The sequence below is a fragment of the Zonotrichia albicollis genome, chromosome 20 (genome assembly GCF_047830755.1).
Source record: "Zonotrichia albicollis isolate bZonAlb1 chromosome 20, bZonAlb1.hap1, whole genome shotgun sequence".
NCBI lineage: Eukaryota > Metazoa > Chordata > Aves > Passeriformes > Passerellidae > Zonotrichia > Zonotrichia albicollis.
Window position 1 is genome coordinate 2,582,480 of NC_133838.1, and position 12,635 is coordinate 2,595,114.

Consider the following 12,635-nt stretch of genomic DNA (forward strand, 5'->3'; position numbering starts at 1 on the left):
CCCCGGGCAAGGCCCCGCCATGGAGCGGCCTCAGCCCCATCTCCCAGCCAGGGCTCCGTGTGGCACAAACTGGCACTGGCTCAGAGGCTTCCCTGCTCTCTGGCTCCTGGGGCTTCTTGCTTGCTCCCAGCCGCCCCCAGCCAGGCCCAGCTCCAGGCTGAAGCTGACAATTGCCTCGCAGCGCCAGCTCCCCAGTGCCACAGGTGCCACAGCCAGCGGCAGTTCCTGTGGCCACAGAGCTCCCGCTCCCTGCGAGGCAGCGCTGACCAGCAGCACTGGCTGCCCACGAGGGAACCCCTCAGGTGCCCCTCTTGTCTCAGCGCCCTGATTGCCCCCAGCCTGAGGACAGGGGCACTCTGCAGCTCCCTGGGGAGAGCCCTGCAGCTGCCTGGAGACAGCACCAAGCCAAGAGTGAACAACCCAGCCCCGCTGGGCCCGGTTCAATCCCCACGGAGCAGCTGCCAGGGAACAGCCACACCTGACCCTTCCCACCTGAGAGCGCCTCTGTTCCCATTGACTGCAAATATTCTAGACAGAGGCAGCTGAGTGCACACACATTTTAGCCTGCTATTGGGAAGGAGTACTTTATGGATTTTGCTCTTTCCAAGCATCATGAACTTTTTTCAGAGGTACACACTGCCTGTATTTCAAGGATGCTGAGGTGAAATTTATTTGCCATCTAATGGACATGTTTGTAAACTCAGCAGTTTCTAAGCTTTCTCTTGTGTAAAAATGCAATTTTTCAGACTAGACAGTTGATAAAAAAGCCTTCCAAATGTACTCTGAGGATAAAAATATGCAAATACAGATCCACGTTGTTGGCAGATGCACTCTCTTGTTAATCAGTTGACCTGGGCTTGCCTTAATTGAATTTTTTTGTAAGGAAAAAAATTTTACAAGGTATGAGAAAAATCTGGTGATAAATGCATTCCTTATGAAACCCATTTGTCATCAAAAGCACTGTCAATCAAAAATTTCATGTTGTGCACTCAAAAGCTCATTTTCTAACGTGTAGATTAAAACATTTGACATGTTTATAAGGATGGAGTATAAATATTGCACAGAATCTAGATGAACTGCTCTGGACTCTGTAGGGTTTTTGTGCTACCTTGCATGTTCTCACAAAGTATGGAGGAATGACAACTTCAAAAATATTCAGAGGGGAGCTAATCTGGATGTCACTGAGGTACCTCAGCCACTGACACCAGTGATGTAGACACACACATCTAGATTCACTGTGAATGGAGAGCCACGTCAGGCTATGTCCTGGGGTGACGTTATGATGCTTGTATATCCCCATTCATCTGTTCTGTGCCTTTAAGACCGGCTCTGAAGAGTGGAAGTTTTGTTTGGGTTTCTCTTATCAGGGACACAGAGACAAGCGGTACATAAGGCTGTTTTTTTCACTTCCAGCTTCAGCTTGCTGCTTTTGCTTGCTCTCTTTTTCTGCTCTTGCTTCTGCTCTGCTTTCTGCCTCTGCTTATTAGCTAGTTCTAGCTAAACAGTCCACATTGCTTCCTGGACTGTTTCTCCTCTCCTGTTCCTGTGACCATCTCGAACCTGCTCTGGACTGGGACCCGGAAACACCGAAGGTTCGGCTGCAGCAGCTGGCCCAGCGCCGGAGGGACTGAGAACAGAGCAACCACCCCCCCCGAAAGAGACTTTCTGATTTTGCCATCTTTCTCAGAGCGGTGTCATCGGGTATTGTTCATTTTGTGTGCTGGGGGGTGCGGGGCCAGTCAAATAAACAGGTTCTTTCCACCTCTCTCCGAGGAATTTTTTCCTGAACCGGTTGGGGGGAGGGGCCGTGTGGGTTTCGCTTTCTGGAGGGGCCCTCCTTTGCAGATTCTTTAACAAATTTGCCCTAAACCAGTACAGGCTAGTTCTGGTCAATTCTGAACATGGAAGTAGCATCACTAGAGAAGAGCATTCAAGTATCACTCCTAGCTCCCTTCTTCTTATCTCACCCTACTTGGGATCACAGCACAGGCAAGGGCTACCCACAAAGGAGGGACAAGAGCCACTAGGGACTCTCTGCTGTCCATTTGCTGCAGGCAGCAAACAGCCTGGGAGGAGCAGGCAGCCCCTCCTGGCTGCCATCTGCTGCACAGGGGTGCTGTATTTGCTGGCTGACACAGGAGGCACTGCTTGTTCCCTCTTGGCACTGCAGGCTGTGGGGTGGCTGCAGTGAGGAGCCATTGGGCACTTCTGGAAGCAGCAGCAGCACGACTGCACCAAGCCACTGACTGCCCTGCAGAGACAGCCCTTGCTGGAGAGCAGAACAGCTGGCTGCAGAACTGGACAGCAGCACCAGCACAGGGCCCAGATGGTGAGCGAACAACTGATCGTGGTGGTTCTCATAGGAGCACAGTGAGCACAGCAGCAGACTGCCCTGCAGCTCATCCCTGCACTCACAGCTGCCTCCTGGCACCAGTGCTGTAGTTTGGACTCTTAGGATGGGCAAAAGCCAGAGCTTAGGCCTTTACCACGACTTTATTCAGTTCAACTTTCCAATGGATCTCTAAGAACCAACTGCTCCAGTACGTCCAAGCTGGAGTAACTCAAAAGTAGATTTGCTGTTCATTCTCAGGACAGACTATGGAGCCAAGATCCCAGCAGTGCTGGCTGAGGCAGGAGGCAGTTTGTGCTCCTTGTGCAAGGAAAAACCCAAGTGGGAAAAGCTGCCATGGAGCAGGCTTACCTGAGGAGCTGCATGGGAAGCTGCCATCCCCATGGATGATGGGTGAATTGGGCAGTAAGGGCACGTTGTCCTGCTTCCTCAAGACCTTCTCCTTCAAGGCACTACCAGGGTGTTTTCTATGCCCTCTAGAAGCTGTGCCATCAATAGGTGGTAGGCTGACGGCTGCAGGGACCAAAGAGGAGCTTGTAAGGGGAGAGTGCTGGACAGGGTGACAATGGAAAGGATCAGAAAACTTGCTGGAGCTGGGTAACATCTGCTTGTTACCCCAAAGAACTTCAAGTATAACAATGCAATACCACTTTATATCAAGTATAACACTAACATGGGACAATGATCACAGAATCTTAGAAGAGTTTGGGTAGGAAGGCACCCTTAAACATCATCTAGTCCAACCCCTGTGAGAAGGGACATCTTCATCCTGATCAGGTTCCTCAGAGCCCCATGTAAGCTGGCCTTGAACACCTTCAAGGATGGACCAACAACAGTTTCTCTGGGAAAACCTTCCAGCTTTTCATCCCCTTCATTATAAAAAAAATTCTCCCTTATGTCTAATCTAAATCTACCTTATTCTAGCTTAAAACCAAATTGCAGTGATGCTTCCCCTAAGAAACAAGGAAACCCAGCATTGCTTTGCCTTTGTTCTCCTGTTCCAGAGGCTGGCGGGGCAGTTGCCAAAGGAAAGTGCAGATAACCCTGCATGCTGCCCTTGGGCTGAGTGCTGCCTCCTCAGGGCCCCGCTGCCGCCCTCGGGCAGCGCTCACAGCCCTGCAGGCAGAGCCCCTCAGCCGGGATCCACTCAGGATCCACAACTTCTGCTGCTGCTCCTGGGGCTGCAACAGAAGCCCTGGCTGGGGCTTCAGCACAGCCCTACAGTGCCAGCTCCTCAGCAGGGAGTGGCAGAAGGATCTCTGGTGTTTTCATTACAAGGAGCTGAATTTTGTTTCTTCCAGGCTGCAGCCTGGTTGAAAAGCATTCTTTTGGACTCCCCTTCCCTGGAGGCTGCTCTCCAGGAGAGAGTCTGAAGCCCCAGTGTACTTTGCAAGACAGAATTTTCTTCTCTGAAAGACTTTAGAGGTGAAGGAGGGAAGCTGATATTCTGTTACTGACTCAGTGAGGCCGTGGGCAAGACACTTCATGCCTCTGTATTTTTCTTTGGGAAACAGAATTAAATCCCAAGCAAGCTTCCACTCAGATGCAAGCTGAACAGCTCCCCAGTCTGACTGCAACACTGTGCAAAGGGCAAGCAAGTGGTCAAAAAGGACCACCACAAGTGTAGCCACTACTTACTTGCTTCAGCTGCATGCCCACGCTTGACTGTCTCAGGAATAGGTGGCAATGATGTTTTCCTTTGTCTCCTTTTCTTCATCTCTCTCTCCAAAAGCTCTGCGTCCTTCCACCCCAAGTTCTTTTGAGCCAACATGCACAAAGCAGCACGGATCTGGGTGCAATGGAAATACATCATAGACTGTAAGCAGAAATACACAAACCACACACAACATCTCATCAGGAGCACAGAGTCCACAGAGTGCCCTAGGCTTCAATGCAGCTCCATCCACATTCCAACAGTTTCACAGGAATGTCTCCTGTCCTCACCTTGGCAATTACACACAGTGAGGTGGAACACTTTAGTGCCACAACCTTACACTGCTGCAACTGCAATCAATGTCAGGAAGCCCTGCTTGAAGCATGAAAGTCATAGGAGTGCTCCAAGGCAGAGGAAGAGCTGACATGGCTAGGGAGCAGGCAGTTCAGTTCCTACAGGCCATGGCAGGAGAATAAAAACCATGTGCAATACCCAGCAAGGAGGGCTAATGAGCTGTTGCTTAACACTCATGGCCAGGAATTGCATCTGTTTCTCACTTCCTGGCTTCTGAAGGACTCAGCTCTGAAGGACTCTGAAGGACTTGGTCTCTGAGATCAGGAGACCAAAAGGAGGAGTCATGTGAAAACAAGTTGCAGAAGCATTGATGTTCATGAGCAGAAAACTTGAGAATGAGAGGGCTGTGAGATACAGCCACAAAGGTAACCAGGAAAAATCAACCTCTCCCATTTTCTTTTGCAGCCTTGCTTGCACCCAACATTAGAATCTTTGCCTCTCTGCTTCCAAGGATGCACTTTGCCCACATTCACTGATGTGTAGCTTGCTCTGTCATTTAGAACTTCTCTAAAACAGCCTTTGCACATAAAGAATGCTTCTGACATGACCTTAGCACCATCTCCAAACCAAGAATCTTGGCACCACTGGAAATAGCCAAGCTGTGGGATCTCAGGATTTGAGTCCTGGGATGCAAGGCCCCCGAGACCACCCTTGGGGGGCCCGGGAGTCCTGGAATGTTGCCAGAAGTGTCTGGTGGCAGGACTTTGACCCTACACGGGAGACGACACCTTTATGAAGATAAGAGGGCCTCACCGGGGTGAAGGGTGGAAAGATTAGCTAATTAGAGGGTAAGAAACAGGGTTTAGGATTTATGTACAGGGGGGTTTAGAGGAGCAAGATGGAGGAATTGGGGTGTGTCCTGCCCTCCTTCTTCTTCCTCCTCTCCTCCATCTTCTTTGGCCACGGTGGCACCTTTGGATTGGTTATTACTAAGAGTACACCGAGTTATAAGAATAGATGGTATTGGGGAAAAATGATAAATATTGTATACGTAACTAGGGGTATAAAGATACGTGGCGGTCCGTGGGACGGCACAGTGTGCCCATGGCTGACTGCTGAGCGGATCTTTGTTAGGCTGAAAGAACATTTTTTAGATAAACAATTAATAAACATAAAACCAGAAAGAACAACTGAAGCCTCTTCTCGTCCTTCGATACGCGGGCTGCCCAAGGCCACCCCCGGGCTTTTCAGGCCCCTCAAACAGCCGAGATAAACCGGACACCAAGCAATGGTTCTGTAGCTGTCCAATGTATTCCCAAGGGAATCCCCATTCCCCAAGAGTGGAAGATGATGATTTTCAGTGACATTTTGGGCCAAGCACTAAACAGCCACTGGAAAGGAAGTTCACTCATGCCTGTCCTTATCCCTTACCTTTCCAAAGGCATCCCTCAGCTCTTTGTCCCTCGTAGGACCAGGACTGGTGGGATGATCTGTCTCCTTGGCCTGGCTCAGTGGGAGGCCTGGAAATGGAAGCAAAGGTTCCTGTATACCTCTGACAGACTTCAAGTCCCCAAAAACACAATGCTGGGCAACAGGCAAGACAGGTTCCAGAGTGCAGAGCTCTCAAGACACAGAGATTGGGATTGAGAGCAGCAAGGTACAATGCCTAGACCCTCTCCCAAGGGATGGGCTACTGGCAGCAGACATGACTTGACTCTGTTGGCCAGCAGACTGAAACCTGCTCCTTGATGAAGGCCCCAGCCCCTGCATGCTGGAGAGCCTCTGTGTGTGATAGAGAAGGGCAGAGATGATGATTGCTCTTGACAGAGATTCTTATCTGCCCTTATTATGCTGATTGTAGTAAACATCATCTTTCCAGTTCCTGAAAGAAGCCCCAGGTTCTAATACCTGGATGCATTTAGACCAACATTGTCTTCTCTTTGTTGGAATATTTCAGAGGACATTCAAAGAAAATCTGAGCATTGCAGGAGTGCAGGAGTGTTACCCAAGTGTGAACTGTGTTCTTGACACTAGATATTTCATTTTCCCCAAGGATTTTCATTCTAAACTGTATGAGATTGGGCCACTTTCAGGCCAGGCTAACTAAAGGCTGATTTTCTAGTTGCAATTCTATACAACAGCTTCACAGAGGATAAATTAAGTGGCAATGCAGTAGAAAAAAAGCAATGTCTTAAATCAGGATTTTTTGCCCCTGCAGAATGGTCAGCATAATAATAAAAAAGGAGACTTAGATAGCAACTCTGTGAAAGGAGGGCCTTGGAAGGTAAAAGAATTTGGGATGTTGGCAGGGAAACTACAGATCCCAAGGTAACCTCCTTGGGACCACTGCTGTCAGTCAGGCCAGCAAAATGGACATACAAAATGTAACAGAGGCAGAGATGCAATCTAAAGCATCTGAAGCTCCATATTTCACGGGACACATTTCCTGGAAATGTCTATAAAGCTGCACAGGGAAACATGCTCCTGGCTGGCAGACACTGAGGCAGGCCAGGGCAAACCCTGAGCCACTTGCCCAGAGCTGGCACAGGCACAGCCTGGCCTCTGGGCTGCCCTGGGACAGCAGGGAGCCCCGAGCCCTGTGCTCCCCAGGAATGGCTCAGCTGCACATGCACCCTCCTGCTCCTCTGCCTGCCCCACAGCTCAGCAGCCCCACAGCTCCAGGGGCACTGGCAGCAGCACAGCTCAGTGCAGGGGCACATGCAGGGCACAGCTGTTCCCTGGCAATGTGCACAGCCTCTCTGGGCTGCCACAAGACCCTTCCTCGTGCCAGCCAGCAGCCCAGCTCCCCCTGCCCTCTGTCCTTGTCCTCCCTGCAGTGCCCCTGGGGCTAGCGCTGCCCCGCGGCTCTGCTGGGGCTCCTGGGCCAAGGCCCCTGAACTGCCCGCGAGCCCAGACCTCCATTCCCAAGGCCGGGCTCCAGCACAGGAGGCTCCAAGCCCAACAGCTCAGCCCATTTCCTTGGGAACAGAGGCATCCCAGCTCCTGTCTTGTACCAAGAGCTCTTTCCCTTCTTCCTCTGCCTTTTTGCTGTAGGCTCAGAAGAAGCTGACATTCAGGTACAAGAGAAGAAGTGAGTTAATTGAATGCATGCCTGTACAATCAACCCATCTAATGGGTGAGGAATTCAAAGTGTATTTTAGTTACTGAGAAGATTGCTTTGTTTTTCATTTTTCATACAACGAGCATCAGTTTCATTTCTCTGGACAATATGGAGCTGGCAAGCCAAGAGAGAAAGGCTCTACTAGTTCATGTGGTGCCCGTTGCCTCCCTACTACTACAGGATCCCTTTCCTTCCAAACAATTGGAAACTCACAGTGCTCTCTAGAATCTGACACTGGCAAGGAAGTAATTGTTTTCAAAAGTAATTTTCAAGCCCTTTGTTTCTGTAGGCCCCACTCAATTCCAGGTCGGGTTTTGCATTTTTGAGATTTTTACATTACTCTTTACAACAAAAAAAGTGCTGGGACACAAACAGTGGCACCACGTTTTAGATAAAAAAGAAGATTTGCTTTCTGCATTAGATGTACCCAGTATTCTGTGAGCCTGTATTGGTAGGGAACAAAGTGCTCATCCCAAAGTTCCAATTTTGCTCTATTTACTTGTTCCAGGGGTTTATTCCCTGCTGTCTTTTCAGCAGAGACACCCAAACACAACATAAACATGACCTGCCTCAAAACATTTCTGATCTTGGCTAATACTGTCAATTCAAAATATTCCTAATGGAAATAGCAGAGGGTAGGTAATTTTTAAATATTCTCCAACAAAGCAGTTAGAATTAAGAGAACTAGTTCTTTACATGGCTGCACAGAGAATAAAATCATATGGCAGCCAAGCAGGATGAGTGTCTTAAACCTGGATTTCTTCATCCTGTAGAATGCTGTAGTCAGTAATAAAAGTGAGACAGGTAAGGTTTAATGAGTTAAGTCATTTCCAGTACAGAATTAGTCCAGAAAAAATGTCACCTTACTTACTGAGCAGTACTATTCCCTAGCCGCATTAAGCATTCCAGCTTCATATCAGTAATTAAAGAGTCATTCCAAAGGGGCCATAGCCAGGATTTGGCAGAACTAACCCTGATCCCCAAAGGGACCAGGGGATCTGATCCCTTGTTCTGCATCAGCAGAATTATTTCTCCAAGTCTCATCTCTCCTATCATTACACACCCAGAGATGCCAAAGGAACAACAACAGCGTCATTGAGCCTTTCAACTTGAAAGCACTGCCTGACCCAGATGCACCAGAGACTGCATTTTGTCTGGCACAATTCCACTTCTCAGGGATCAGGCAAGGCAGGGACAGGGACAAGGCAGAAGGCATCTCCTGCCCCAGCCTCAGCCTGCAACACTGACACAGGCAGAGAGAGCCAGGGAAGAGATTTGTCACTCTGAACCTGCCATAGGTGGCTTTGGGCTTGTGCTGTCACAGGATGACAAACTCACGCCCTGCGTAGGATGCATCCCTTTGGAAGGCTCTTTCTCCCTAACCGGAAAATTTATAAGGACATGCTGTCAGAGGTGGTTTCCCTATTTCTGCCTATACAATACCAGGCAATGTCCATGAATCTCCTTCACATCTCAAAGGGTTCCGCTCAGAAACTGCCCCAATGAAAGGTTTTCTGCTTCATAAGCAGGAGGAAGGAGTGGGAACATTTCTCATTTCATGCTAAATGCCTTCTTTATCCTACTAATTGTGACACTAGAAAGGCTGCAGGGAGATAAAAAGAATGAGCAGGATGGAGAGGAACGTATCCTCTTCCAGCGCTGCATTTCAGGGGCCCCCAGGTACCACTCAACACTTCACACTGGAGGAATTTTCACTGTGCCACCAGAGAACATTTCCAGAGACTGGGCTCTGGGAGAGTCCACTGAGCCCACCAAAGAACTGAAATGAATTTAAAGAAATTTTGATAACCCAGCTTTCCAAATGTCAACTCTGAGTCAAGACTACAATGGTCATTTTAGGACAGACATGCCCTGTACCTACCTGCATTTTCAGAATTCTTTTTGCTTCTGCAGCTGGGTCTTGGCCTGGAGAAAATGGAGGACAAAAGAATATGTGAGGAGGTAGAAAGAAAAGGGAGAGAATGGGCGTACCATGAAAGGAGGCAAAACTTCTTAGGATGGTCACTATGATAAAGGAGGAAATGCAACCCATAAACCCAACAGGATGCAAAGCTAATTCATTGTCCTTAAGTTTGCCATTGCTGGAGTCACACAGAGGTGGCCAAGCTCCAGCTAAAACACAGCAGTAATTCTTCTACCTGCATCAGAACTCCCTAGTTCTGCTGCCTCTCCTTTTGGAGCCAAGTGGCTCCTGAAGCCTCTCTGAAGCAGCAAGAGCTGCTGAGCTGCATCATGACTCTGGAGGGCAGCTACTTTTGTACAGCTGCCAAAGCTTGACTTTGCCTGCTTGTGCCTTACCCTAGTGACAGCCTCGTGCTACATGTGGTCAGAGCACTGCTGTCTCCTGAGAATGATATTACACCTGCTGGCTCTTTCAAGAAAACAAAGACTGGTTTCCAACTCAGCTGCTAGGGAAGGATGTTCAGATCACACCTTAAAAGCCCCACTAAAGATTCGCAACTGGCATGACACTTCTGTGACTCCCTCTTTATTGTTAGCTCTTGCATAACGGTAATAGCTTCATTTTCTTTTGCATATCCAAGCCAATATTTTTCCATCAGGTACAGTCCTATGCCTCTTCCATAGCACCTTTCCCTCGTTGATCTTAAGCCCAGATCAAAATATTAAATACCAATCGGATTATACATCAGATTTTACATCTATTCTGCAAAATTTATCTGGCATCTTATTTCATTGTGGAGCCACAGGCACAGTGAAGTTACACCTGATGTTTACAGAAGTAGCACCTGAATTTGCAGACACCTCTCCAGTAGCCAGTATTTGCCCAAGGATAACAAAGACCTGCAGGACCCTATCCCAGGCAGTACAGTCCCCAAATGTCACCACAACAATTACAGAGGAATTCAATAGCCAAGCCCACCAGAGGACCCATCTTGAGGTGCTTTGAAGCCCTGCCTCCTCTTCCCCACCACCACCTCTGCTCTTAGGACATGGGTGTTGCCTTTGACATTGTGCTGGATCATCATTTGTGCTGGATCATCATAGATGGCCAAAATGGAGAATACACACAGGTTTGCCTAAATACATGGGACACCTGACTGGGCAAAATGATCCCACGAGATGCGAAGAGAGAGCTGAACAGCTGAACTGCAGCAGCAAACACCTTGACTTACCTCATCTCCTGGGATTCCTGGAATTCCAGCTGAGGAGAGCTTGGCAGGGACCCTGCAGCACTGCCAAGAGGGGGACTCACTGCCCTGCGTATGGGGGGGATCAGAGGTGGTCTCAGTGACCCCTTCTTCATATCCTCACCCCTGGAATACAGCAAGGAAGTCTGGAAAGAGTAGAACATAGTGATCAGATCAAGCATCCAGCCTTGCCCCCATTCATGCCTCAAGACATTTAGCCATGCATTTAACTGGGACCTGCCAGGAAATGTCAAACGGATCGTCCAGCTTGGCCCAGGATGGGGAAGGGAACACGAAGTGGTGAGGGAGAGACCATGTCACACATTTGCCACCTCTGCCCTCATGCTCACTCCTCTGCAAGTGTAGCTGCATTCCCAGCTGGCATTCACATGTTTGACATCAGGATGTTCTGGTGTGCCACTGCCTCCACTGCCCTTTTGGATGGCATGGCAGGGGCTTTAGATCACTGTTCTATCCCTGCCCCTAAGCTGTCTCACAGCCAGTGCTGATCTCCAGCCAAGACCCCACAAAGCCATTCTGCAGGATGTCAAAACCTGCTTTTCTCAAGCCCCTCATTTCTTCTGCTGCTGCCCTTCCCTTCTACACTTCCCCAGCAGCCTTTGAGCCCAGGTGGTGCTGAGCTTTCAGCATGCTGGCTGCTCTCCAGCTCCTACACATCCATCATCTCAGGCTCCCTGGCATTGAGGAAGTTCAGCAGAGCTCCCCTGCCCTGCTGTTCTCTGCAAGCTCTCTGTCTGCCCAAGGTGCTCCAGGGCCCCCATGCCATGGCCAGGAATGGGGCTGGAGGCAGCAGGGGCAGGTGCTCACTCATCCTCAGTATCCCATCATTTCTGGCCCAGATAAAGAGACAAACCAGAACCTGTTCAAACTTCACTGAAAGGGTCAGTTCCTGACAGGGAAAAGCTCTCCGAGCTCTGCCAACAGCACATAAACTGAACATTTGCCACACAGGACTTTGCTTGGTCTCCTTACCTTATATCCTTTTCCCTCTGAACTCACCTCCTGTTTTTTTCTCCTCTCCTCATCCCAGCCGGTGCCATTTTCCCCATTCTCCTGCTCTCTGCTGCATGTTGGGCTTGGCTTGGTAGGAGGAGAGCTCTTCGGAATGGGAGGCAACGGCTTGGAGGGAAGGAGCACAGAGGAACTTGCCAGGGAAAACCTCTTGGCAAGAGGGTAGCCAGTCAGGCCTGCAAAGTGGAGACACAAAATAGAACAGAGGCCACAATGCAAACCTAAAGCATCTGAAGCTCCATATTTCCTGGGACACATTTCCTGCAAACTTCTAAACAGCTGCACAGGGAAACATGCTCCTGCTGGCAGACACTGAGGCAGGCCAGGGCAAAACCCTGAGCCACTTGCCCAGAGCTGGCACAGGCACAGCCTGGCCTCTGGGCTGCCCTGGGACAGCAGGGATCCCAGAGCCCTGTGCTCTCCAGGAATGGCTCAGCTGCACATGCACCCTCCTGCTCCTCTGCCTGCCCCACAGCTCAGCAGCCCCACAGCTCCAGGGGCACTGGCAGCAGCACAGCTCATTGCAGGGGCACATGCAGGGCACAGCTGTTCCCTGGCAATGTGCACAGCCTCTCTGGGCTGCCACAAGACCCTTCCTCCCAGCAGAGATTGGCCCAGCTCCCCCCTCACCTCTGTGTGAGGCTGAGCCATGCTCATAAGGAGAGAAGTCAGTTAGGTGAACTCCCACCTTTATCATCAACACATCTAATGGTGTGGTGCTCAAGGGGAATATTTTAAATTATTGAGAAAATTTATTTGGTTTTATTTCTCATGGAACTAGCCTGCATTTAATTCCTCTTAGCAGTATTGAGGTAGCAAGTTTGAAGGGAAAGCTGGAAGCCTCCAATGATAAAAAGGGGAAAAAAGATTCCCTCTTGAGGCTGGCCTGTGAATCCACAGGAAAACTCTCAGAGTTGTGATGTTATTTCTGCAAACCACAAAGATCTCCAATCAAGCAGGCAGGCCTTATTGGCGTATCTGTAGCACCGTAATCCCACCCTCAGGCTCAGATCC

At 49.5% G+C, this 12,635-nt stretch overlaps 1 protein-coding gene across 1 annotated transcript in view; it reads left to right on the forward strand.

The window, feature by feature from the left end:
• Positions 1-4,119: 4,119 nt before the first annotated feature.
• Positions 4,120-12,635, forward strand: part of LOC141731338 (uncharacterized) — a 129,961-nt gene continuing 121,445 nt past the window's right edge. Inside the window, exon 1 of the mRNA XM_074555957.1 lies at positions 4,120-4,168. Within this exon, the coding sequence (XP_074412058.1) occupies positions 4,120-4,168 (49 nt within the window). The remainder of the gene's footprint in view (positions 4,169-12,635) is intronic.